Genomic DNA, 27,347 nt, shown 5'->3' with positions numbered 1-27,347 from the left:
ATCGATAGCTTCTATACAGAAAGAGAGCAGCTTTTTAACCCCGAGGAGACTAATAGCAGACAGTCTCCAGACAACTGTTGGTCCCCAAAACAAAAGGCTCTCCTAGAAGAGACTATTAAAAACCTTAAAAAAGAACTAGAAGAAAAATGGAGAAAGGAAAGAGAAACAATTTCCTGAAATATGAATTGGAAAAGGTAAAAAAACTCCCAAGAAGTGCAAGGAAACAGAATTTGTGAATTGGAAAAAGAAAATGACTCACTTAAAAAAAAAATAATGAAATGGAAAAAAATTCCATAGAGCAAAACAATGCATTTAAAAACTCAATTGGACATATACAAAAAGAAGTAAAAAATCTAATGAAGAAAATAACTCACTAAAAATCAGAACTGAACAAATAGAAATGACTGATTCATTGAGACATCAAGAATCAGTCAAGCAAAACCAAAAAAATGAAAGATTGGGAAAAAATGTCAAATATTTACTTGGAAAAACAACAGACCTGGAAAACAGATCTAGGAGAGATAACCTGAGGATCATTGGACTACCCGAAAATTATGATGAAAAAAAGAGCCTAGATACTATTTTATAGGAAATCATCAAAGAGAGCTGTCCAGAAGGTAAAATCAGTGTTGAAATCCATTCCTATTAAAAACACTTGAGAGTATAGGAATAAATGGAGTTTTCCTTAAAATTATCAGTAGCATCTATATTAAAAACCATCAGTAAGCATCATATGTAATGGGGACAAACTGCAACCATTCCCAATAAGATCAAGAGTGAAACAAGGTTGCCCACTATCACCATTACTATTCAATATTGTATTAGAAATGCTAGCAATAAGAGGGGAGAAAGAGATTAAAGGAATTAGAGTAGGCAATGAGGAAACCAAATTATCACTCTTTGCTGATGTTATGATGGTATGCTTAGAGAACCCCAGAGATTCTACTAAAAAGTTATTAGAAATAATCCACACTTTAGCAAAGTTGCAGGATACAAAATAAACCCACATAAGTCATCAGCATTCCTATATATCACTGACAAAGCCCAACAGTTAGAATTACAAAGAGAAATTCCATTTAAAGTAACTATTGATAGTATAAAATATTTAGGAATCTATCTGCCAAGGGAAAATCAGAAACTTTATGAGCAAAACTACAAAACCCTTTCCACACAAATTAAGTCTGATCTAACCAACTGGAAAAATATTAAATGTTCTTGGATAGGATGAGCAAATATAATAAAGATGATAAAACTATCTAAACTATTTATCTATTTATTTAGTGCTATACCAATCAGACTCCCCAAAAACTATTTTAATGACCTAGAAAAAATAACAACAAAGTTCATATGGAAAAATCAAAGGTCAAGAATTTCAAGGGAATTAATGAAAACAAAATCAAATGAAAGTGGCCTAACTGTAACAGATCTAAAATTATATTATAAAGCAGCAGTTACCAAAAACATTTGATATTGGCTAAGAAATAGACTAGTTGATCAATGGAATAAGTTAGGTTTAAAGGACAAAACAGCCAATAACTTTAATAATCTAGTGTTTGACAAACCCAAAGACTTCAGTTTCTGGGATAAGAACTCACTATTTGACAAAAATTGCTGGGAAAATTGGAAATTAGTATGGCAGAAATTAGACATTGACCCACACTTAACACTGTATACCAAGATAAGGTCAAAATGGGATCATGACCTAGGCGTAAAGAATAAGATTATAAATAAATTGGAAAAGCATAGGATAGTTTACCTCTCAGACCTGTGGGAAAGGGAGGCATTTATGACCAAAGAAGAACTAGAGATTATTATTGATTACAAAATAGAAAATTTTGATTATATCAAACTGAAAAGTTTTTGTACAAACAAAACTATTGAGACAAGATTACAAGGGAAACAATGAGATCTAACTCAGTTTCAATTGATCAATGATGGACAGAAGCAGCTACAACCAAAGAAAGAACACTGGGAAATGAATGTAAACTGTTTGCATTTTTGTTTTTCTTCCAGGGTTATTTTTACCTTCTGAATCCAATTCTTCCTGTGCAACAAGAGAACTGTTCAGTTCTGTACACATATATTGTATTTAAGATATTCTGTGACATATTTAACATGTATAGGACTGCTTGCCATCTGGGGGAGGGGTGGGGGGAGGGGAAAAGTCAGAACAGAAGTGAATGCAAGGGATAATGTTGTAAAAAATTACCCAGGCATGAGTTCTGTCGATAAAAAGTTATAATTATGAAAAAAAAAGAAAGCACAAGAACTAGATAAAAAAAAAGAAATATTTCCTTCCATTGTATCATAGCTAACACCTTGTTTTTCTCTTGAACCTATGGTATTGTTTACTTTATAGTTATTGTACAGTTGTTACATATTCATTTATGTATTATATTTCCCCTGGCAGAGTGTAAGCTCTATATACATTGAGATCACATGAGTCATATTTTTATTTCTTTTTTAGATCCTATTTTAACAGTGTCCTAGGACACTGCTATGTAAAAGTTGGGGCATAATAAAATGGTTGTTGAATGCACGAATTAGTGCACAAATATAGTATCTTCTGTCATGCTTTCTGTGAGCATTCTCATGTGTTTATCTTTCTTTCCCCCCTAGTATGGCAATCTTACTATTGATGAAAACATTGCTGTTGGAACAACAATTCTCACCATCCAGGCCACAGATGCAGATGAACCATTTACTGGGAGTTCCAAAATCCTATATAGCTTTACTAATGAAGACTTTGATGGAAAACTTGTGATTGATACTGATCCCATTACCAATGCAGGATATGTCAAGATAAATAAGGTGAATGATTTACTTTCATTGGGTCCAATTGTTTTCATGGTTGAATAGGTCTATCTTTTTATTGTAGTAAGAGGAAATATTGTGTCATGGGGAAAAAAAGAGAATTTGATTTCAATAAACCTGAATTCACAGCCTGATATTTAATATGCTACTTCATATGACCATGTCCATATTATTTATCTTCTCTGGATACTAATACTTGCACAATCCACTTTTGTTTCAAAATGTGTTACAAACCTTAAAGCACTAGATTTTGTGAGTTATTATTGTGGAGAACTGTGATCCACTAGAGCAGAAAATCTGCATTATAGTAATGTCTTCACTGTAAAGTAGTATCACAAAATCTGAAAAAGGATAGACCTTAACATTAGTTCTAGGCATGGTTTCACTATATATTTCCCCTTTTGTCTATTTACTCTACTGATAGTTAAGGGTAAATCGCAGCCCATTCTTTCCTGGATAGGATAGACCAGTCTGATGGTCAACTCTCATTGTAAGCCATCCTTCAAATGGATTAGATAGTCAAGGACCAAGTTCTGATTGCCTCTGTTCCCCACAAAGTACCTATAAGATGGGAGAACCCCACATGGCAACTTTATTTTTCAAGGCACACTGAAGACATAGCATAACTATATTGGACCAGTGACATCTATCCAAAATGAGATATATATTTCAGAAAAACCAGAAATTAGGGGTTAGGGACTAAGAGGATAGGAATCAGTGACTTAAATCCTAAAATTAATTATTTTTAATCAACTGGCATAGACCTGCAATGCCCACCAGGGATGCGCTGCTAATTCCCAAAGCAATAACTACTCACTGGTGGGCTGTTCTTTTGAGAAGTTCTCTCGTATTGTCACAAGGCTCAGGCATTGGAATGACTGAGGAGAGAGCCCTTTCAGCACCATGGCTAGCAAGTTTGATCAGAACTTTAGATTTCTGATAGTTGATTATGCTGTTGTAATTTAAAAAAAAAGTCATTTGGCTTCTCTTGAATTTAGTTTCCTCATCTGCAAAATTATTGTTTGTCCTTTGTTTTTGAAGAGGATTGATGAGATTGTGGGTAATGTCTTTACTTGCTTATGAATTGGATTTAACCAAAGCAGAGTTGCTTCACTCTTCAGTCTTACTTTCTCTTCCAGAATCATTGAAATCTAGTGGCAGGACAGTGGCAATGGCCCAGCATGCTGTAGATGACTTTGGCATCTTTGATGTCTAACTAAGCTCTAAGAGCTCTGTAGCACCTGCTTCAACTGCCTTCATGGCCATTGGAACAAACTTTTCTCATCCACCCATCCATCTATTCTACTGGAGGAAGTCTTCATATACTGGGGTAGACATCCCTCTAATCCATTCAACCTGGTTTAACCCCTCTGAAGAAATAGTTTACTAGGGTGGTCACTGCACATGCTACAATTCTTAGAGTTAGAAGTGAGAGTTGAGTGAATCAGATAAGGTAGATAAGCATCTGTGAAAAATCCTCACACTACAGATGAACACAACCCATCCATCTCAGCAATCAACCAATATAAAAAAATGAGACAGTACTTGAAGTCATCAATCCACTGAGTGCCTGAGGTTTTAAAGAGTTTTTATTAGGAGTTAGATGTTATAATCCTTGTGAGTTCAATCTCCTTCTCCCATCAAAACTGCAGAACTGTAAATGAAGACATATCGGGGTGCAATATGTGGTACAGAATCATGAATTTTTATTCTGCATTTATTAGCTATGTAACTCTGAACATCTCTCTGAGATCTCAATTTCTTTATTCAAATGGAGATTATAATAATCTTTAATTTACCTATTAGCAATTGGGAACAATAATTGCCTATTTCACAAGATTTTTTTTATGCTTTGGGCTTTTATTTATTTATTCAGTGGAGCAGCTGAGTAACAGTGGATAGAGCACCAAAACTGCAGTTGGAAAGACTTAGGTTCAAATCTGGCATAGAGGTTTACTAGCTGTGTGAGGGACAAGTCACTTAATCCTATTTGCCTCAGTTTCCTCATCAGTAAAATAAAATGGAGAAGAAAATGGAAAACCACTCCAGGGTTCCTGCCAATAAAACCCTACCTGCTCCAAGCCAGGCACTCTGGTAGCTGCTGGAAACATGAAGAAAAACATACCAAAATAATTCCTTCCTTCAAAGGAGTTTACATTCAATGGGGGTGGGTGGGGTGGATGGGAACAATATGTTCAAATAATCAAATTCAAACTACTTATCAGAAAGAAGTAATTTTGGAGAAGGGGCACTAGCTACTGAGGGATAAGGATAGATTTCTATAGATGGGAAAGCTCATACAATTTAAAAATGAAATTTAAATGTGTTACAATTATTGATGTAATAATTATCAATAATCATTTTCTCAATGTGTCTGTTTTTTGAGTTTTCATTTTATTTCTCAGGGTCATAGTATTTTAAAAGTTGGGTGAAATTTTTTTAAAATAATTTTTGGATGAGATTTTATAAGTTGTTTAGTCCAAAGCCTTCCTGTTTTCGACCAGCTATGTGTTGTCTATAAAAATAGTGATCATGTTTTCCATTTGGTCACTTCTCAATTGTTGAAAAATGGCAGAATACCAAAGCCAGAGTCAACTCCTGGAGGACATTATTTGTCACACTTCTTAGGTGACTCTGGGCCATTAATTATAATGATTGAATTGACCTTTCAAACACCTGGGTGCAGGATAGGAGCTGTGGCAAGACCGTAATTTCACTTTTTATGCAGAACCAACAAAGTCGGTATAAATTTTCTCTCTCTAGGTAGATCCTTGCCCAGGCTTGTTTTTCACAAAGTCATGCTGATTGCCCCTTGATGCCTTGTCCTCTCAAACTTTTCCAATGTATTTTGTGTTATGTGCTCTTGTTCCAGTATTTTTCCAGGTGTGAAAGTTAAGCTTTCAGATTCATAGGTTCTGGGATTGATTTTTTTCCCCTGTTTTAAAAACACAAATCACAGGTCATGCAGTCCTTCCCAGAGTTTCTCCCACTCTGATAAATATCAAATTAAAAAGAAATTTTTATGATTTGCCATGTTGTTTTCACCCATAAGCATGCCTATTTAGAACACAATCTAATTAACAAGAGTGATAATAGTTTTCTGTTTAAATGAGGACCTGTACCCAATATCTTTCCTCTTGGATTCCCCCCTCCAATTCAAAGTATTGGCAACCTTTTACAGAGTGATTCAGAAAAAGAAAGGTGATTTCATTACTAGGAGAGAAGTATTGGTGTGGGAACTACATTTACTTATGGTCATACAGCCAGTACATGTAAGAATCCAAACCCAGAACCCTATCCACTATGATTCACTACCTCTTGACTTCAATGCTGATAATTAAATCTTATTAAATTATAACTTTTTTCATGGACTTCATTTTCCCTTTAAAGCAATTCAGAAGTTAATTGTTGCATTTTAAACTTCAGTTTTCTCATCTGTAACTGGATGATCTCTTAATTATCTTCCAACTCTGAGTCTGTGATTCAAAATCCTCCACCAGTGCCTTAATATAGCATACAAGTCCCTCAAAGTTCTCAAAGGTTGTGCCAACAAAATACAATCTCTACTAGCGTTTGATAAACTATAAAGATTTTTATTACTACATTAGATATGAATAGTAGGGTGGCAATCCAAAGTCAAAACTAGCTAAATTCAGAGAGGTTTGGGATCATGAATTTTTTGGCAACTCCAAAAGATCATTTACCAAGGTATAGAGGGGTTGCAATCTGTGTTGGTGGAAGATATATCCACATTCATGAAATTACAGGTCCCTGAAGTTCACTAGCAATGGCAAAATTCATTTTACTTCTTAATATAGGGCTATTATTGTTGTTTTTAATAAACATGATGTGATTGGTCTTGATTGTTTTAGTGGGACATGATATACTAACATTAAATCTTTCTTATCTTTCATCCCCTCAACATCCCCTCATGAATTCTCGGAAATGACATGATATAGTTTCTACTTATTAAGTTGTATCCTAAGGAAATGAATCCCTGAATAACTTGAGAATGTTATATGATAGTATAATGTTGTGTGATATTTCTGAGCAGAACAAGGAAACTTTGAATCTTTCTGAAGATAGTCAACTGGAAAAAAAACATAAAATAACTTTTGTTGTTGTTGTTGCTTGTTTCCCAACAGCCTCTTGATTTCGAAACGATGCCAGTATACAATCTCATAATCAAAGCTGAAAATCCTGAGCCACTTGTTCGGAGTGTATATTACAATGAAAGTTCCTATGCAAAATTTATTCTTATGGTGTCAGATGTCAATGAAGCTCCTGTATTCTCCCAGGCATTGTACCAAGCACAAATATCTGAAAATGCTGAAATAAACACCAAACTGATTACAATAAATGCCACTGATCCTGAGGGAGAGGCAATAAGGTAATGAATAGTTCTTCTTTCTCTAGGTCAGACTCATTCATTTTAAAGAAAGAGACCAATTAGCAGTTTGGGATTGGAACATATTTTCCTATATGAAACAAATAGGTAGAACATATAACTCTTCTTTCAGTCTGATCAGATATACTATGACTAATTTGATATGCCTGATGATTTGAATGTATTTGGGGAGCGGGGCTGAGGCAATTGGGGTTAAGTTATTTGCCCAGGGTAACATAGCTAGGAAGTGGTAAGTGTCTGAGATCAGATTTGAACTCAGGTCCTCCTGACTTCAGAGCCGAGGCTCCATCCACTGCACCATCTAGCTGCCCCAATTTATATGTATTTTTAAGGAAATTTGTAGTGTTCTTCTCTTCTCTAAATTATAATGTTCTCTGTGAGCAGGTTTCTTGGGGAGTTTCTGGAGGTAGCCTTAGTTTCAGTTCAGAGTAATAATCACCCCAAATGTAGCCAGGAATTTAAGTCCAGCCCTTTGTCTCCTTCAAAATAGCCCTATTAGCTTTCTTAGAGGCCTCTCTCTTTCCTTGGTTCCAAGAGCTCCTGTTGCTAGTACTTTTGCCTCTGCCAGCTTCAGCCTCCAGCTCTCTCTGAATCCTTCATTCTGCCCAACTGAATCCTGGCTTCTCAGTCTCCCAAAAGTCTCTCCCAAAATTCTCTAGTTGCTTGTGGGAACTCCTTATATATGATCTCTTAAAGGTGTGAACTCAAACAGTGATTCCCCCTCCAAGAGTAGGATTGTGGGAGCTGTGACTTGTGAAGCTCCTTCACTAAACTTGTGAATCTCCTGGACTTGTGAATCTCCCAAAGTGCCTATCAATTCTACTGACTTTAGCACCTTGTAAGAGTCCTAACATCTAAATTAGCTAATTGTTTAGATCATGGAATAAATAGATTGCTACACTTGGAGTCAGGAAGATCTTAGTTCAAATATAGCTTTATAAAATTACTGGCCAGGTTGCCACAGGCAAATCACAACTTCAAAGTGCCTCAATTTCTTCATTATTTCTCATAATATGAGATCTAGCTCCTAGGATTGTTGCAAAGATAAAATGAGATAATAACTGTAAAACAATTTGCAACCCTTAAAGTGCTATGCAATTTCTTATTTTTATATCTGCATATGATAGCAACTTATGACTTTATAGTTTTCATATGGAAGATCTCATTTGTGCCTCACACTATTCCTATGAAATGAGCATGAGCACCCCTGTTTTATAGATGAGGAATCATTGGCTAAATAACTTTCTCAAGATCACTCAGGTATGAAGTAGTAGGGCTGGATCTAAAACCTAGGTCCTAATTTCTTTCTTTTTAAAAAAAATTTATTTAATATTTTCCCCAGTTACATTTAAAACATTTTTTTAACATTTGCTTTAAATTTTTTTTGGGTTTCAGATTCTCTCCCTTATTCCCATCTCTAGAGACCATTAAGAAAGCACATGTGAAGTTATGCAAAACATTTCCATATATCATGTTGTGAAAGGAAACATGGATTTCCCCCTCAAAAAAAACACTCAAGAAAAATAAAGTACAAAAAAGGAGAGAGAGAGAGAGAGAGAGAGAGAGAGAGAGAGAGAGAGAAGAGAGAGAGAAAGGGAGAGAAAGGGAGTAAGAGAAGGAGAAAGGGAGGAAGAGAGGGAGGGAGAAAGAGAGAGAGAGAATATGCTTCAATTTGTATTCAGATAAAATCAGTTTCTTCTCTGGATATGGATAGGATTTTTCATCCTAAGTCCTTCAGAGTAGTCCTAAATCATTGTACTGCTAAGAATAGCAAAATCATTTACAGCTGATCATCCCAGAATATTGCTATTACTTTGTATATAGTACATTTCACCTTACTTGAGTTTATGGAGGACTTTCCAGGTGTTTTTTTTTCTGAGAACATCCTGCTCATCATTTCCCATGGAACAATAATATTCCATCATAGTCACATACCACCATTTATTCAGCCATTCCCCAATTGATGGCCATCCCTTCAATTTTCAATTTTTTGCTCTGAGAACAGAGCTGCTATAAATATTTTTGTACATATAGATCCTTTTCCTTTTAAAAAAGAATCTCTTTGGACATAGTACCTTAAGGTTATTTTTAAAAATAATTTTGACTCACTTCTCTCATTTGAGAAATAAGGCCATTAAAAAACTTGCCTGAAAATTTTTTCCCCATTACTATTGCTAACTGCCTCACTTTCTTCGTTATTCCTCATGATATGAGATGTAGCTCCCAGGATTGTTGTAAAGATAATAATTGTAAAGCAGTTTGCAAATCTTAAGGTACTATGTAATTTCTGACATTTTTATATCTGCATATGATAGTGAAATGTACTATTTTCCCTCATTGATTCTATTCTCTCTTTCCTTTCACTCTCTCTCTCCTCAAAAGTGTTTTACTACTGCCAGGTCCTAACTTCTAAATGCCCTTTCCATTATGGCTTTTTGTTTCTAAATGCAATATCAAGGACCTTCTATGATGCTTTTAGTCTTTTACATAGTTTCTGCTAATAAGCACTAGGGTTCATTGGCTCTGCCTATTGCTTTATTATTTTCACTTCCTATTCTCTCATCCTGGATTCCTGTTGTAAAGGGATTTTCTTTTTGGAATATCATAGAGGTGGAGTGGTGTTAGCAGCTCTGGAGTCTATTAGTTCAATCTTGACCAGGTTATAAATATTTTCCATCTCTGTTTTTTGCCCTGCCTTCAGGTCTGAAGCTTCCTGACTTTGGGAAGGCATTTTTGCTCTGGCTGACCTTCCAAAAATTCCTCCCATGGAAGTTAAATTGACTAACAACAATCTCCCTTCACCCTCTCCCAAAACAGGCATGTCTATGGCTTCCTTACTTTGGCTTTTTTAAATGAGAAAAGGCCTTTAAAGATAACTTCTTTAATTTGGGGGAGTTTCCTTCATTCTTCCTGAGTTCTCAGTACCAAAAACTCCTGAAGTTCTAAACCACTGGGGATGAATACATTTCTCTCTGACCTCAGTATGCCTGAAGCAGATCTAGTGACTCATTATGCCTACACTTGCCATTTGAGTGTAATCTGGCTTTTCTACCTATTAAACCATATCAGCTTCCATGGTCTATGTTCTCTGGAGGTCACATGAAAGGGAACCAAAGAAAAGTCCAGGGACTGCTAAGATGCCTCTTCCCCGGTTTGTGATTGCCATGCTGCTCTCAATGTGTACACAACTGACAATTTTTTTTTCTGTTCAAGGGATTGTCTTTTTTGAAAAATGAGAAATTTAAAGTAGACAAGAGCTCCTCAAGCACCAGGTCTATGATTCTGTGACTTACCACCAAATTCCTATTTTAGTTATATCTTTAATTCCCAGTTCAGTGGCAAAGTTGCATTAAATGACACAGCCTCGGAGCAATGAGTATTTCAGAACTGCCCCTGTATTTCTACTATTAGCTCTATCCAGTTTCTAAGCATTCAAGTGGGATCATGGAATTATAACATGTCCACTCACCAAGTTCACTTCTAAATTTGGGATCACTGATAGGTGAATTGTTATAGCTTCCTATTGGTTGTTGTGATTGATTCTTAGTGAGTTCACTTTGAACTTCAATCTTCATTTAGATTTATTTAAACAGAGGAGGGACTTTAGAATAATCATGATAATGGCTAACATTAAGGTTTCCAAAGTCATCAACATGTTATCTTATTTGATCCTTCCTTATAACATCCCTGATGGAAGATTCTATTATGAAGTCCCTTTTACAGATAAGGAAATTGAGACTGAGAGAAGTTCAGTGATTTTGCTCTGGGTTACACAGCTAGTGAATGTCTGAGGCTAAATTTGAATTCAGGTCTTCTTGAATCTGTATCCAGCATTCTATCCATGGTATACTTAGCAAATCCTTTAGAAGCCATCTCATCCATTTCTCATTTTATAGATAAGGAACTTTCCCAAAAAAAGTTAAATTATCTTTTTTGGACACAAGGAAAAAGTGACATAGTCAGGATTCAAACTGAGATCCTCTGATTCCCTATATTCCAAATCCATTGTTTATTCTAGTATATATTTCACACATGACTTATTCTTTGGTGCCCATCCTCCCTTTAGGGAAATAATTCCATATTTGTATTAGAAGTTTACGAAATTTACAAATTTACAAGTTTACAAAAGGACTCCACACAGTAACTGATCACAGTTTTTATCACTAACCAAGGCAGTTTTATGGTAGTATAATAATAGATAGACACAGTTTTACTGGCCATTTAGAAGAAGAGAAAAATTCGGTCAATGATCAAGATGTTTCCAAATATTATAATAATTATCATCACAAGGACAAAGCAACTAGATGATTGATCACATAGTTTTTAATTTTTAATGGGAGTAGTTCCATCTAGCTACAGATACAATTCAGTGGAGTTAACTTTTATATTAGTTCAAATTTCAGATTGTAATTAATAACATTTCTTTAACAGCATGGCAGAATTGTCTTTCCAGTGTTATTGAGCATTATTTTCCATTCTGAATTATTCCCTTTTCTCTGTTCTTCCCTCATGGCTCCCTATAGCCCATTTCCATTCTGTATTTCTTCAGCATCTAAATATAGTACATGGTACTTGGAAAGTGATTAATAAATATTTGACTGATTAATAATAGTTGAAACAACAAAATTATATTGCTTCCTTGTCATAGATGTTCAGATTTTAGTTAGCATAATACAAACCACCCTGCCCCTTCCATTACCGGAATACCTGGTGAGTGAGATGTTATCATTTCCCCCTTTTCCCAGGATTCTCTGGTACCTATAAGAAGATGTTTAGGGGGTGTATATCTGTAAATGACTTCAACTCAAACCAATATGCTGTCTCAATTATAGGAGGCAGCTCCCTAAACCCCTGTTCCATTTAACCACTGATAGTCATATTAGCTTTTGACAGAAATATTTATTTCAGAAGGTATAATCACAATGATACAAATTTACTGCCCTAACATGCAGGAAGCATAATCCTCCAACCCTCTTGAATCACCTTAGTCTCTGAGAAGGGGAAGAACATTAAGCCTATTATTTAGCTAAGTTTCATAGAGCACAGTCTCTTTTCCAAGTCTAAAATCATGATGGGGCTTGAATCCCAATCCCTGCTCTCTCAGGGCTCCTAAATTGGTTTAACTGTACCAGTCCATCTACAATCCTGGCTTCAAAGTTAATATGCCTCCCAGTTCAGTGCTGATCACCTCTGGCAACTGAAGCTGAGAAAGACAAATAACTCAGAAGCCAAATAAAAAAGTTCATGGTGTCCCTGTAATGGGTGAATAAACAATAAGAAACACAGAGAAATGAATAGCTTGGTCTCACTAGTTTTAAAGATGCAGGCAGCCAATTACAGAAGGTTACCTCCCCCTAGTTGTTAAGGGATATAGAGATTTCAACAAGCAATCAAGATGTGTTTCAAGAGCCCCTCAGGGACACTTCCATCTTAGACTAACTGGACATGCCCAGACATTCCCAGATTATATCACTATGCTGTTTCCCCACCTTCACTCCCCAAGATACCTTTATAAGAAATAAGCCAATGCATTTTATTGTAGATGACAGGGACTTAATGAGAGAATGATAATAATAATAATAATAATAATAACTAGCATTTATATGGTGCTTTAAAGTTTGCGAAGCACTATACATGTTGATTTCTTTGATTCTCACAATAGCCTACCTGAGAGCTAGGTAGATGATCCCCATTTTACAGAAGAGGAAATTGAGACTGATGTAGTCTGTGATCTGCTTAGGGTCATATAGCTAGTAAGTGTCTAAGGAAGGATTTAAATTCAGCTCTTCCCAATTCCAAGTTCAATGCTCTTCAATTAGACTACTTTTTCTAATTGTATTTTCATTTTCATTTCCAAATATTTGAATAGAACTTTAGCCTCTGAACTGCCAATCAATGAGTTGTTCTGGATTAAGCTCAAAGATCAAATGTTCTGTTTGGATATCAGTGGTATGTTTGCCATATTCCATCTTCATGTTTGGAAAGTCCCTTGCAAAGCTCTCTCTCCTAATCTGTGTCTAAGAATCTTTAGCTTTCTTTAAGATTCAGCTCTTAGTCCACTTCCTGCAGGAAGTCTTTCCTGGTGCCTAAAGCTACTAGAGGCTTCTCTACCAAAGCTACCTTTCATTTGCTCTGTATTTATGTTGTATGAATTGGTTTGCATATGTGATATTACATCCATTAAGCACCTCCAATCAGGAACTGTTTTTATTATTCTTTTTATCCCCACTGTTTAGCATACACTTTCTTTGGTTTCATGATGAGAAACCAGATAGTGAAAATAAAACAGATGTACGACTTACTTTTGAAAGCTAGATAGCACTACAGTGGTAGTACCTGAAATAATTAAGACTTAAGTTTGAATCCAGATTTGGAACACAAAGTTTTGCAAAGGTGAATGTTGAAAACTACCTGCATATATTTGGAAAATAAAATACTATTAAAAGACATTAATAATTAAAAAAGAATTTAAATGGTATCTGGTTTGATAGTAAATGACATAAATGATAGTGCCATTAAAAATTATTTTATGTAAAATAATGTAATGTTTCTTTTACTCCATTTCCTTTGTGAAGTTACTCCCTGAGTGGGGACACCCGAGGCTGGCTGAGAATTGATGGAGTCACTGGTGAGATCTTTACCATGAGATCCTTGGACAGAGAAACTGAAAAATACTATCAAGTGAAAGTAATAGCCACTGAGAAAGGTGAGCAATTATGTGGATTTTCAGAAACAGATCAATAGCTAATGGTAAAAGGGGCAAATAGAGGCAGAAAGAGTAATTTATTAGCTATTTGGATTAAATATGAATGAAGTGAGCCAAGTACTGAGCTAAATATTATGGAAGCAAATACAGAGAAACAAGATAATCTTTCTTCAAGAATCTTATAATTGAAGAAAAAACACACATATAGTGGGGAGAAAAGTGGTTTTGATCAGGGAAGTCACAGATCTGGTGAGTAAAATCATAAGGAAGTTGATTGGCACAATCTTTCTAGAAATGATTGCTTCTCTCAAAGCTAGAGGTTCAAATCTGGTAAGGGGAAGGTTATTTGATGGCACAGAATAAAGTTGGCTGGCCATGGAGAATCCTGGTGGGAGTGAATTGGGACTAGATATGGTGAATATTCACTAATCAGGATCCCAAGACAGGATCTGGAGTGCAAGGTAGATGCTGGAAGTTGAAGCATAGCAACATGTCATGAGGATGTCCAGAGATCCAAAATCTAATGGAAAGTCTTTTCAATGCTATATATGTACTTATTTTATTTTCAATCTAGCTCTGTCCTAGTATAATAAGAAAGAAGGGATTTAAAATAAAAGAAAAATTTGGTCTCAGTTTATCTCTTTCTAGGGTTCTCTAGATCTTTTGGGCCCTGCTAAAGTAGGAAACCTGACTTTGGAAATACCTGTCCTCCCAGCAAATGCTCTGGTTAAAGTGGAACACATGTGGAGTCTATCTGGGCTCCTTGACAATACTCTCATTCCCTTCCCCTCTTCATACTTGATATAGCCTAGAGTTTCTTTCAGTAGGAAGGATATGATCTGCCACCAATATCTGTCATCCAGAGACTTCTAAAGGTAGTGTGAGCTGAGAAATGCCATTATAAATTTATTTAAAACTCAATAACATCTCATTACTTTGCCTTATCTCCTGAGACTTCAATTTTCTATCACTGAAGCATTTGAAAAGAAAATGAAAGGTTCTACAATCCACCTCAGTTACTGGCATGAAGATTCTTTTTGATACTTTCAGAAATAAGAATAAAAGACAAAACTACTACGAAATTCCATTGTTGTTCCCCAGACAGCTGATACCAACAAGAGAAATTACTATTGACCCAACTACATTTTCAGTCTCAGTTCTCTTGATCTTTCTGAACCTTAGTCACCTTATCTGTAAAAAGAGAGGATTAGAATAAAAGACCTCCCTTTCTATTCTAAATTTATGGGCTTGTGAGATACAGAATATATTAATGAAGCTAAGTCAGAGTTTACATAGACTAGGTTGTAAATGGGATAGTATACATATATACTATAAATGGATCTCAGACTTATGAAAAGTAAACATCACCAGTTTCAAACCTTTAGGAGTGGGAGAAGGGGAGGAGGAGGGAGCCAGGGAGACAGGGAGAAGGAGAGGGGGAGGAAAAGGGGGAGGAAGAGGGGAAGGGAGAGGGGGAGGCAAAAAGGGAGGGGAAGACAGGAAGGGAACAGGGAGAGGGAGAGAGACAGAGAGACAGAGAAGAGAGAGAGGAGAGAGATCCAATTGTTAGTCTAGGTATTTAAAATACTGATCACCTTATCCTCTCAGAAGTTTTATATGATATTTAAGTTAAATCATAAATCCTTAGTATCTTTAAAGTTAGAATAATCTTCAAAGACATTTACTCTCAGTTTCTTCCAAATCATAAATCTCCTTTATACCACTCATGACAAGGGCTGAGCAAACCTTTCCTTGCAGATATCCTACAATGGGAAGATTATACACCAGAGGCATCACAAGGGATACTTTAGCTTGCTTTTACAATGGGAGGTATCTAAGTGCATGTTAAGATAAATAACTGAAATGAATAGTTTACTGTAATTTCACAAGCTGAGATTATTCTAATATTTAAATGGATTTATATTCAAAAGTTCTACTCTTTGATTAGGCTTCAACTTATCCATCCCTGCCTAGCCTGAACAATTCTTGACCATGGCCTCCCATGTGATCATCATAGAAGGTGCATCCAGTGTGTTAAGGGTGTTCCTTGCCTTCTCCTGACATACAAAGAAGAGTTGAATTAATGATGAAAAGTCTAAAGGATTCAACTAAATTGAAATTGATGTTTATTACACCTACCCTCAATACAACATGAGGATTAACACTCAACTTTGATCATATTTATAATTGCTACCACTGATGGAAGTATTGTGAATCTTACCCAAGGTGCAAAAATTCACTTGGTTCAAAAATGACTATTTCTAGCCTTTACTACTCGAGAGGAACATAAGAATAAAATAACAAGGAAAATCTTGTTATTGTTGTCATTGTTAAGGTAAAGTATAGACAAGAAAATATAGAATAAAGATAGAGAAATCCAGCAGAGAGGACAATAAATATTTATTAAGTTACTGTGTGCCAGATATTGTGCTAAGTTCTGGGGCAATGGAGAAGCATAAGAAATCTAAGCTTACTCCTTTAGAATCAGGCAGATATCAGGTGAAAAAATAAGTAGAAATAACTGTGGCCAAATTTTTTGAAAGAAAGGAAACTTCTTTCATTTATTTATTTATTTTTGTCATGAAGGAAAATATAGAAATACCACACTGACTGCAAATGTTTTTTCCTTTAGGTGGATCCCATCTGACTTCCTCAGTATATTTCCACTTAGCCCTTCTGGATGTAAATGACAACCCTCCTCGATTAGTGAAAGACTACACTGGTTTATTCTTGTGCTATCCACTTTCTAAACCAGGAAGTGTCATTATTGAAGCTACTGATGATGATCAGCAACCAGCTTGGGGTCCACGATTTGATTTTTCCCTTGGCAATAACAAGTTGCAGAATGATTGGGAAATTTCCAAAATCAATGGTGAGTTGATAAGAAGATTTAGCTTGTAGACTACATTTAGAACTTGGTGAAATATTTGATTATATTTTCATAAACTTGCAGCATTAAACTAAGGGTGACTTTCTACTTGTTGATAGGATGTTAGACTATTTTGAACTTAAAGAAGCTACTGCCAGGAGAATGTCTTGAGTGTTAGAAGAATGAAGAAATTTCAGCACAAAAGATATTTTCACCTAAATAACTTTCTTGACTTGGGATAGAGAAGGAATTGAGCTCACAGAACAACATCATTGACTACAGTTAGATTGGTGGTTGGTGGTCATGAAAACCATTTTCAATGACTATTCACTAAAACTACTTTATCTTTATTGATACCTTTTGTTTTATATAATTCATTTCTGAATATATCATTTGTATTTTCCCCCTCAGTGTCCTTTTCCTTGTAGCTTATTGGTTATTTTTCTATGCCATATCTATGAGTCAAGATAGAGGACTTCTACTTGTCTAGGCAGACAAGGGAAAGAATAAGTGAGTTGTTGTTGTGTGAAGAGAATAAGTAACAAGTATGAGTTTTGGAAATCTATTAATTTTATTTAAAAAAAATAAAGAGAAAGATTTAAAAAAGAAACTAGAGATATACATTTATGCTTGATCTATACTAGGAGAGAGGCTTTGTGGTAGAGTGAAAAAAGCATCTTTAAGCTGTTATTTCTATTATTGTTAATATTTCATAATATTATTATAAATATGTGATTAATTATCTTTAATCAAAACATTTAATCACATAATAATGTTTGTATTATTAATAAGTTAATGCATATAGAAACATTATTTTGAGAAGGGATCCATAGGCTTTGCCATATTGCTGAAAGGATTAAAAAAGTTAAGAATCTTTAGGATAGAGGGGCTCTAACATTCCTTCTAATTCTAAATCCATGATCCTAAATGGAAGAGTGTTAATAATAAAATGCTTTAGTCATTCTGATCCCAAGAATTTAGGGGTAACATCTTCTTTCTGCTTTGTATAACCTAATTCCCATGCTACATAAATGTGACTACTTATTTTTAGTATACAAGCAAAGCTGCAAAAGACTTTGAAACCAAGTCTTTGGTTTCACACCCTGATGGGTGTGCTGTCTGCTCTGCTTGCCCATTGATTTGGACCTTACTTTAAAGATGGGAAAAGTGTTCCCACAACAGAGAGTTTAAGGTACCAGACCTTAACTTGCTTCTGGCTCATGCATCCCTTTGAATCTTTGTCTAATTTCTCCTTTTGACAGGCACCCATGCTAAAGTTTCCACAAAACATACAAATTTCCAAGAGAAAGTATATGAAGTTTCAGTAAAAATTAATGATGGTGGAAAACCACCCTTAGAAAACACTGTCTCTTTCCCAGGTAAGTTATATCTCAGTCATATATATATAATGTTTACTGGTTAGAATAGCTTCCTGGGAGTCTGTGCTCTCTCTTCATTTGTTTTATAGAGCTAGTCTATCAATGAATATTTATTAAGTACCTGTTAAGTGTTAGACACTAGACCAAGCGCTAGAGATACAAAGAAAGGGAAAAGATAGTTTTTGCCCTCAGCTTACAGACTAACGGTCTAAAGGAGAGATGACAAGGAAACTGGAAAAAAAAAAAAAAGAAGGGAGAGTTTGAGATAGTACTGCAGATAGAGAACTGGCCTCAGAGCCATGAAGTATTGTGTTGGAGACTTGTTTCTAATAAGTGCTGACTGTGTGAAGGAGTAAATCAATCTCTAAGCTCTCCAGGCAACTCCCCAAGATTAGAAATTATATAGTAGATCTATATCTGCATTGATGAGTTTCTTCATTGAGAGTTCCCTATTCTAGGGAATTCTCAAATCAGGACATAAAAGAACAGAAGAGATGTCTTTGTGGAGTAGAGGGACAGGGAAGAAGGATCTTTTTATCTCAAGGTAATAACCCACACTAAATAACATTTGTTTTGCTTTTCAGTCATTATATGCAAGTGTGCTAATGATGGATGGTGCTACCAGGAACCAGATTCTTTTTCTGGGATGCCCACCGTGGCCATGGCAGTTGGCACATTCCTAGTAACGTTCTTGGTCATTGGTGAGTGTCATTTCTTAGATCCAGATGTGATAGCCCTTAGTCTAAGAAGCAGTGTGGGGCTTGAGCTAACACCTGGATCCATATGCCATTAGCTGTGCTGGTAGCAAGTAGGGCTAATTGTCATGAACAAGACATGTTAGTAATATCAGCAGCTAAAATTTGTGTCACATTTTGTTATCTCATTCCATCTCCCAAGCAAATCTGTGAGTTGTGTGGGCCTAGAGTATATTGTTATCCTTGTTTTACATGTGAAGAAACTGAGACTGGAAGAGGATGAACTAAGTGACCAAAATCACACAATGAATGTATGCTGGAGACTCAAACCCAGGTCTTTTGATCCTAAAACCTGTGCTCTTTCAAAACACTGAGCCATGCTGCCTTTCACTGAAGTGGAGCATAGAACTTATCTTTATCTTTTTTTCCTTTTGAGAGCAGATAATTTCAATATGTCCCAAATAGAACTTGCTTTCTATCTGTCTTGCCCAATGTACCATTTTTCAAATTTGACTCTGATCAGTCTTCCAGTCTTCCAAGTTCACAGTCTTACTCCCTCCACATACTCCTTTAATCTTCTTAATCAATCATTTCTCTTATCTTATCATTTCTATTTCCACATTTCTTGTATCCAATCTCTTCTCCATAGTCACTACTCCTATCACCTTAGCTCAGGATGTCTCATCTGAATTTTTCTAATTCTCAGTGGCTTCCTAATTGATCTCTTTGCCTCATATCTCTCTCTACTCCAATTCATCTGCCAGACAGTTGCTAATCTTGAACACAGGTCTGACTATTTTACTTCCCTACCTCAATAAACTCTAGTCGTTCCCTGTCAGTGTTAGGATGAAATATGCCTATTGGACTTTTAAAGCTTTTTCTAATCTTCTCCCCACTTAACTTTCCAGTCTCATTATATATTACTCTTCTTCCCACATTAATCAATCTAGCCAAATGGGCTATTCATCTCCCATCCCCATACCTTACCATTGTTCATACTCCATATCTGGAATGCATTTACTCCTTATTTCCAATTTTTAGGATTCTTTTTTTCTTCAAGACTTGACTCAAATACCATTGTCTACTGAAGCCTTTCTCCTGAAACTTCATGCTGTTTGTGCCCTCCCTCTCCAAAAAATCTTTATATTTATTTTTTGTATATTTTGTGTGTATATATGTGTGTATCAACACACACACACACATATTCATGTTTATTTTAGTTTTTTTTAGTTGTTTTTCATTTGTACCCAACTCTTGTGACCCATTTTGGGATTTTCTTGGCAAAGATACTGGTTTATTTGCCATTTTCTGTTGGAATCCTTACTAACTGCTAAGTAATTAGAGTTGATCTAATCTTACAAGAAGTTGTTTTGGCCAGAACCTGAAACAAGGTACTAAGTAGAACTAATCAAGACAAGGCTTGTGTTCCCACCTTTACTCATTGGACTCCACAAGTATGCTAGCTTCACAAAGTACACTTTCTAACTTCAAGAGAGTTCACACCTCCCTTAAAGTCATTGGGCCAGAGAACACTATGGGAGAAAACCCATAATCCCATTCTCTCAGAAGAGGCAGATAAAAAGCCAGCGATGAAGGATCTATGGCAGAACACATTTTTTCCTCTTGGCTGGCTGATCGCGCTAGACTCGAGAGAAACGACTCTGCTGCAGAGAACACTTTTGGGATTTCAGTGGAGCTACGCCAGAAGCCCTCTCTCCGTGGCAAGTTGGTGCTGGGCTCCCCAGAAGGAGATAAGAGAGATCTTCCATCTCTGTTGGAGGCAGAAGAAGGCAGAGGCAGAGGCTGAAGGACAGAACCTTTGGATTTGGAGACATCCGAAGGGCTCTAAGCCTCTAAACCAGCTGTGCCCTGAGAAGAACAAACTCCAACATTTGAACTCTAACATTTGGCGCCCGGGTTCATGTCCCTGTTCGGGCGCCAAATGTTAGAGCCCATATTGATGGATTTATGTATACCATGTATATCTGTTACAAAGTTCTGGCCCATATTGATGGATTTATGTGTACCCCCTCAGAAACCCCCTATGTTTTAAAACAAAAGAAAGGGGGAGATGTTGGAATCCTTACTAACTGCTAAGTAATTAGAGTTGATCTAATCTTACAAGAAGTTGTTTTGGCCAGAACCTGAAACAAGGTACTAAGTAGAACTAATCAAGACAAGGCTTGTGTTCCCACCTTTACTCATTGGACTCCACAAGTATGCTAGCTTCACAAAGTACACTTTCTAACTTCAAGAGAGTTCACACCTCCCTTAAAGTCATTGGGCCAGAGAACACTATGGGAGAAAACCCATAATCCCATTCTCTCAGAAGAGGCAGATAAAAAGCCAGCGATGAAGGATCTATGGCAGAACACATTTTTTCCTCTTGGCTGGCTGATCGCGCTAGACTCGAGAGAAACGACTCTGCTGCAGAGAACACTTTTGGGATTTCAGTGGAGCTACGCCAGAAGCCCTCTCTCCGTGGCAAGTTGGTGCTGGGCTCCCCAGAAGGAGATAAGAGAGATCTTCCATCTCTGTTGGAGGCAGAAGAAGGCAGAGGCAGAGGCTGAAGGACAGAACCTTTGGATTTGGAGACATCCGAAGGGCTCTAAGCCTCTAAACCGGCTGTGCCCTGAGAAGAACAAACTCCAACATTTGAACTCTAACAATTTTCTTCTCCAGCTCATTTGACAAATAAGGAAACTGAGACATACAGTGTTTAGTCACTTGCCTAGGGTAACACTGTCTGAGGTCAGATATAAACTCAGGACATCACTTTGATGTCCAGGGACCATTTAAGGATTTCATAATAGATACAAGTGGTATAGGCAGTAGTTGCAATATCAATGTTAGAATATTTGAAAATTACAAAGCTACCCCATGAAAATGCCAGTGTCTCTTGGTTAATTTCCTTTATGATGGTGGCTATATTTTAAGTCAGAGCCTAGATGCTGAGTAAAAATTTGTTGGTTATTATATCTGGAGTGGGAGGAATTATGCATTTTTCCTTGGTCTTCTTTCAAGGTTGTGGTCTCTCACACTCTATTTTATCTCAAAAAAAGCTTTGTTATAACCCAGGAAGAATTCTGTTGGAGTGAATTTTTCATAGTAGATGACAGGTCCTATTATTTTAATTATTTTACAGGTTCCCTCGTTCCCAGAAGACTTTGGTAGATAGCTAATTGATATCCTAGCAGTTCCTTTTTAAAGTCAGGTAAAATTAAAGCCTGGAAAAGAATAATCATGCTCTGAATAGAAGCCAGATGAAACAGCTGTTTTAGGATATATAGACACTGATTGAGATGTAGACTTGATAAAATCTCAGATTGAATCCTTTCAAAGTGATTATGGAGAAAAGGAAGGGCTTAGGTTTTTGCAACAGAATATTAATCAGTATTTCCACTAATCTTACTACCCATATATTCTGGATATAGATAAATTGATATCTTTATATCTTTTTATAGATATATTGATATATCTTTAATATTTTATATTTTAACATATAAACTTATATATATATATAAATTGAAATATGGGAGTGGTATTCTGGACCTCTGATTTTAGTAGTAGAATCTATGGAAACTCCTTTCACTGTTACAGATTGGACCTGTAAACTCTATTTTAGTAGTTCAATGGATAGAATACTGAGTCTAGAGTCAGGTAGACTCTTCTTCCTGAGTTCAAATAAGGCTTTAGACACTTACTAGCTGTGTGATCATGGGAAAGTTACTTAATCCTGTTTGCCTCAGTTTCCTCATCTGTCAAATGAGCTAGAGAAGGAAAGGGCAAACAAACCAGTATCTTTGCCAAGAAAACCCCAAATAGGGTCATGAAGAGTCAGACATGATGGAAAAAACCAACTCAACAATAAAAAGTTTTTTTTTTCTTTTTAAAAAATTAAATAGGCATTCATGAATGATAAAATTCAATTAAAGCTATGTTAGTAATTAAAATTTAAAAACACATAATATATGAATTTAAAAGAATGATAAAACATAACCTCTTCAGTTGTCAGAGTCAAGAACTGAAGGAAGTATAATGTGCTAATAGTTCAAACTAAGGAAAATATTTCAAAACACTTTGCCTTTTCAAAGTCTAATTCTTGGTCATTCAAACCAACAGGTGCGCAAAGCACCTGGTGGAGCTAAGCCCAGGAGTGACTCTGAACAGCTGCACAAGCCTCTGGAGCAAATCCAGGCTCCCACCCTCTACATATCTCTTACAGATTCTTTTTGTATATTCTGTGATATCTAGCATTGTGTCAAATGTGTCAGGTTCTGGTTACATTGTTACTGACTTGTTGAAAATGAAATGTTAAGATAGCTTCTGTCTTATTGAAAACAAATCACAAAACTTCTATCCCTTAAGCTATTTCTTTTTCATTAAGCCCTAAGAAGAGTGTGTGTTATTTAATATGAATGGTTGAATGTATTATGAAAAGACAGTGTGGTTTATTGGACATAGAGCCTACCTTCAGATCTTGTCTCTGAGCCTTGTTGGCTCTATGACCCTGGAAAACCTCTTAACCTCTCAGCACTCTAAAACAACTCTCTCTATATATGTATCAAAGACATAGTCAGATGGCAATATTCCTGAGTGTGTCCCAAATCCAGTGAAAATGTAGCTGGGAAATATTTAATAAAATATTTTAAAATAAATAAAAATATGTAATTATAAATATAAATAATATATGGATATATATTATTATATAACATATAATATTATATATAAAAATATAAATATTTTACAATATAAATATTATAAATTATAAAAATAAATAAAAGTATGGATTATATTACACTTTAAAACTAATTCAATACATCCCAAGAGAGATCTTTATGCATGGATTAATGGTCTCATATATCAATGAAATCATTTGTTGTTCAGTCATTTTAGTCATGCCCTACTCTTTGTGACCCCATTTAGGGTTTCTTGGCAGAGATATTGGAGTGGTTTGCCATTTCCTCCTCCAGCTCATTAGACAAATGAGGAAACTGAAAAAAGAGATTCTATGACTTGCTCAGGATCACACAGCTAGTAAATGTTTGAAGCCATATTTGAACTCAAGAAAATGAGTCTTCCTGACTTCAGGCTCCATATTCTGTATGCTATTCCACACTTGTGTTGATTCATATGAACCTTTTGCAAACATATTAAATGACAGTGTATTTTTTTAATAGCAACTATTTAACAATGGATTTTTCTCTTTCAGGTGCGATTTTAACAGCTACATTTATCCATTTGAAGAAAAAGAACAAAAATTCTAAACTTGCTCAGTCACCTGAAAATGTACCACTAAGGATATGATTTTGGAGGATGGATTTTTAATCTAACTACAAGATGTATATTTTACTAGCATGACTTTTTGTTTCACCATTGTGTTTTTGGAAAAAATGCAAACATTTAGGTCTATATCTATTCTTTCAGATTTTTGACAGAAATTTCCTCTCACCTAATCTTTACTTACTTTAAAAATATTATACATGCACATACTTTCCATTCTTCCATAACATATGCTGCTTCTGTATTGCCTTTTCTTATTTATCCAAGAGCACTTAGACCCAAGAGGCCTGGTTCTGTAGTGGAAAGAGTACAAAGTTAAGAGTCAGGAAGAGATGGTTCAAATACTGTCTCTAGCATAAAGCAGTTTAAATGACAATGATCAAGGCAATTCCCACTGTGAAAAAAATCACAGATCCTCAATTATTTGTAATCAGGACTTAAAAATTGTCATTTATTTAATACCATTGCAGAAAACAATACAATCTCTCCCCCTTCCCCCCATATTCCTTCTCTCTCCCTTCCTCCATGAACCATTATTACATTTGTATGGAAAGTTTATAACAGAAGGAAAAGAGCAAAACTGGGACTTAAAGGGGATAATAAAGACTGACCTGCCTTGTGTTGTGAATAATAAGAAATTCAAAGTCATTAGTTTTTTTATTCCCCTCAGCATGATTTGCTAGATTTCCCGGTTTTAAAATGGTCTGAACCTGGTATTTTTAACTTGCAGCTTTCCTATATTTTAGCCATGGTTCATGGTGTAGAAGTTCAACAATTAACATTCCTTTTACAAGTATATCATTGTCATCTTGGACTACTAGTTTCCAACTTTGTGTGCTTCTTGTATGTGTATTTTAAGAGAGTTTTGGTGGTGTGTGGTGTTTTTTTTTCATTTTTTTCTATGTAAGAAAAAAAAAAAACCTGAAGAAGTATTGATGTGAAAAATAAAAGTAAAATTGTCTTGTATGGATTTGTTTCTTTGTTCTTCTACTTCCATTTTTAGATCTTGTCATTGGTTATGGAGAGGCACTTGGAAAAAAGATAGCCAAGATGATCAATGAATTGATTATCTATGAAATATAAAAGTCTCTTTTTTTCAGCATTAGAGGAACCTGAAAGGAAAAAAAAATTAAAGTGCTATGAATCTTAGCTAACCTAGCCATTAGGTTGCAACTTGCAATGGCAGATTATCTAATTTTTAAAATTTTTAAGAAAGTAAAAAATCAACCATCTATGTACCAAATGACTTTGTTCATTCACTCTTTTAGATGTGTTCCTGAAAAGAAAAGCTCATTTTGGCTATTTCTGTTATCATTTATGTTTTCAAAATTTTACACTTAAATTTTTGCTTGCTGCATGATTGATCAAGTCTTAATTAATCAATTAGAAGAAGCTGAGTCTCCTCTATTTCTCCTTGTTGATAGCATTCTCAAAAAACCTTAAATTTCTCACATTCACAGTCCCCCATCCCTGAACATAATCTCCACCACTTATTCTCGTGTTCTAGAGGCTCAAAGGTCTACAAGCAAGTAGCTTGTGAAGTCTGACTTTTTTCTTTGGGAGTCAATTTTATCAAGCATGAGAAATGATTGAGTGGCAGAAGTGGGATACAGGCAGGGAGATGTTAAAAAATTCTAACAGGCATGGTAAAAGTCATGGGGTATTCTAGGGAGAAATTCCCTTTAAAAATATTTATTAAGTCCCTACTACATGCAGGCAAGTAGGTTTCTCACTGGTTAGAGAGGCTTCAGGAAGACCTGAGTTCAAATCCAGCCTCAGACTGGGCCAGTCACTTAATCTCTGTTTGCCTTACTCCACTGGAAAAGGAAATAGCAAACCACCAGAGAAGTCTATTAGGAACTTTTATTGCCCATTAGGAATCCTATTATCTTGGACAATAAAATATGAAAATTTTCATTGAATTTCTTTCTTCTATGTTCAGCGTTAAGAAGGAAATCATATTTTAGATCACCACATGCTAATTCCATCCTCAACATATTGGTTGCATTCCATCCAAAAGTTTATTTATTCATGTGATCTTCATTAAGTGAGGGTAGGGTTTGTCCTTCATTCAGAAAAAAGACTGTGACATCAGGGGTGGGAAAATCAAGCAGAAAGGGAAGAAAAAGGTGGAAGGAAAAGCAGAAAGAAGTGGAATGTACGTTCATCTGATGTTTTCTCATTTTTTCCATTGCTCAAAATGGATGCTGACATGTAAGGCACAAGATTTGAAAATCTACTTTTGGACAAGTTGGAGGAGAAGGCATAAAGGCACGTGGAAGAAAGAAATAAAAATAGTTGGTGTGTTTACATAGCATTTTTTAGTTACTCTTGAATATAGTACAGGATTTAGAGGAAACATTGTTTGGTCCCACGCTTTACAACCAAGCCTGTCTGGCTCTCTGCCAGCAGAAGCTCACTGAAACAGGACTGCCTGAAGATGTGGCCCCAGGCACCATCAAAACCAGAGGAATTGCCTCAGTTTCATGAAGAATGGAATGACCATCTGCCCAGGGAGGAGTTCCACAAAACAGCAAGTTAGCTGATGGGGAGGAGAAAGCCAGCTCCCTTCTCCTCTCCCCAATAGCATTGTCCACAGGGTTTTCCATGACCTCTTGCACAAGGAGTGGCCAAACGTCTCCAAAAGGGAAGCAGCCATCTTGTACAGTGGGGTCCCTTTCTTTTGCCCTTGGGAATTTAATTGGCTCTGCATATACCTCTGGCATGTCAGTACAGCAATGCCAGAGCCTGGAGACAGGATGGAATTCCCACTATATTTGACTTCCTCTAGGATGGCTCTGCATTTTATTAGCTCATTTTACTCTTCTGTCCTTACTTTTGTAGTCCTTTTTTGGAAGGGGATGGGAAAGGAAAAGTGGCAGAGTCAAAGATAAGGTATGTTAAGAAGGCGTGGGGGAGGACAATTGGGAAATGATTGAAAATTAGTGCATTATCCTTTGACCCAGCAGTGTTACTATTGGGCTTATATCCCAAAGAAATTTTAAAGAAGGGAAAAGGACCTGTATGTACATGAATATTTGTGGCAGCCCTCTTTGTAGTGGCCAGAAACTGGAAACCAAGAGGATGCCCATTAATTAGAGAATGGCTGAATAAATTGTGGTATATGAATATTATGGAATATTATTGTTTGGTAAGAAATTTCCATCAGGATGATTTCAGAAAGGCCTGAAGA

The 27,347-nt window shown here is 35.9% G+C and overlaps 1 protein-coding gene across 2 annotated transcripts in view; it reads left to right on the top strand.

Moving 5' to 3' along the window:
- CDH17 (cadherin 17) overlaps positions 1 to 25,120 on the top strand; it is a 75,401-nt gene extending 50,281 nt beyond the window's left edge. For both annotated transcript variants that reach the window (XM_051970851.1, XM_051970852.1), the window contains 7 exons: positions 2,620 to 2,811; positions 6,960 to 7,204; positions 13,798 to 13,928; positions 16,561 to 16,800; positions 18,060 to 18,176; positions 18,761 to 18,877; positions 24,084 to 25,120. In XM_051970851.1, coding sequence (XP_051826811.1) covers positions 2,620 to 2,811; positions 6,960 to 7,204; positions 13,798 to 13,928; positions 16,561 to 16,800; positions 18,060 to 18,176; positions 18,761 to 18,877; positions 24,084 to 24,178 — 1,137 coding nt within the window. In that variant the 3' untranslated portion in view covers positions 24,179 to 25,120. The remainder of the gene's footprint in view (positions 1 to 2,619; positions 2,812 to 6,959; positions 7,205 to 13,797; positions 13,929 to 16,560; positions 16,801 to 18,059; positions 18,177 to 18,760; positions 18,878 to 24,083) is intronic.
- Positions 25,121 to 27,347: the final 2,227 nt, after the last annotated feature.

This window comes from Antechinus flavipes, chromosome 1, assembly GCF_016432865.1.
Source record: "Antechinus flavipes isolate AdamAnt ecotype Samford, QLD, Australia chromosome 1, AdamAnt_v2, whole genome shotgun sequence".
Taxonomy (NCBI): Eukaryota; Metazoa; Chordata; class Mammalia; order Dasyuromorphia; family Dasyuridae; genus Antechinus; species Antechinus flavipes.
The sequence above is the reverse complement of the archived record's forward strand: the minus strand, read 5'-3'. Positions and strand labels throughout refer to the sequence as shown.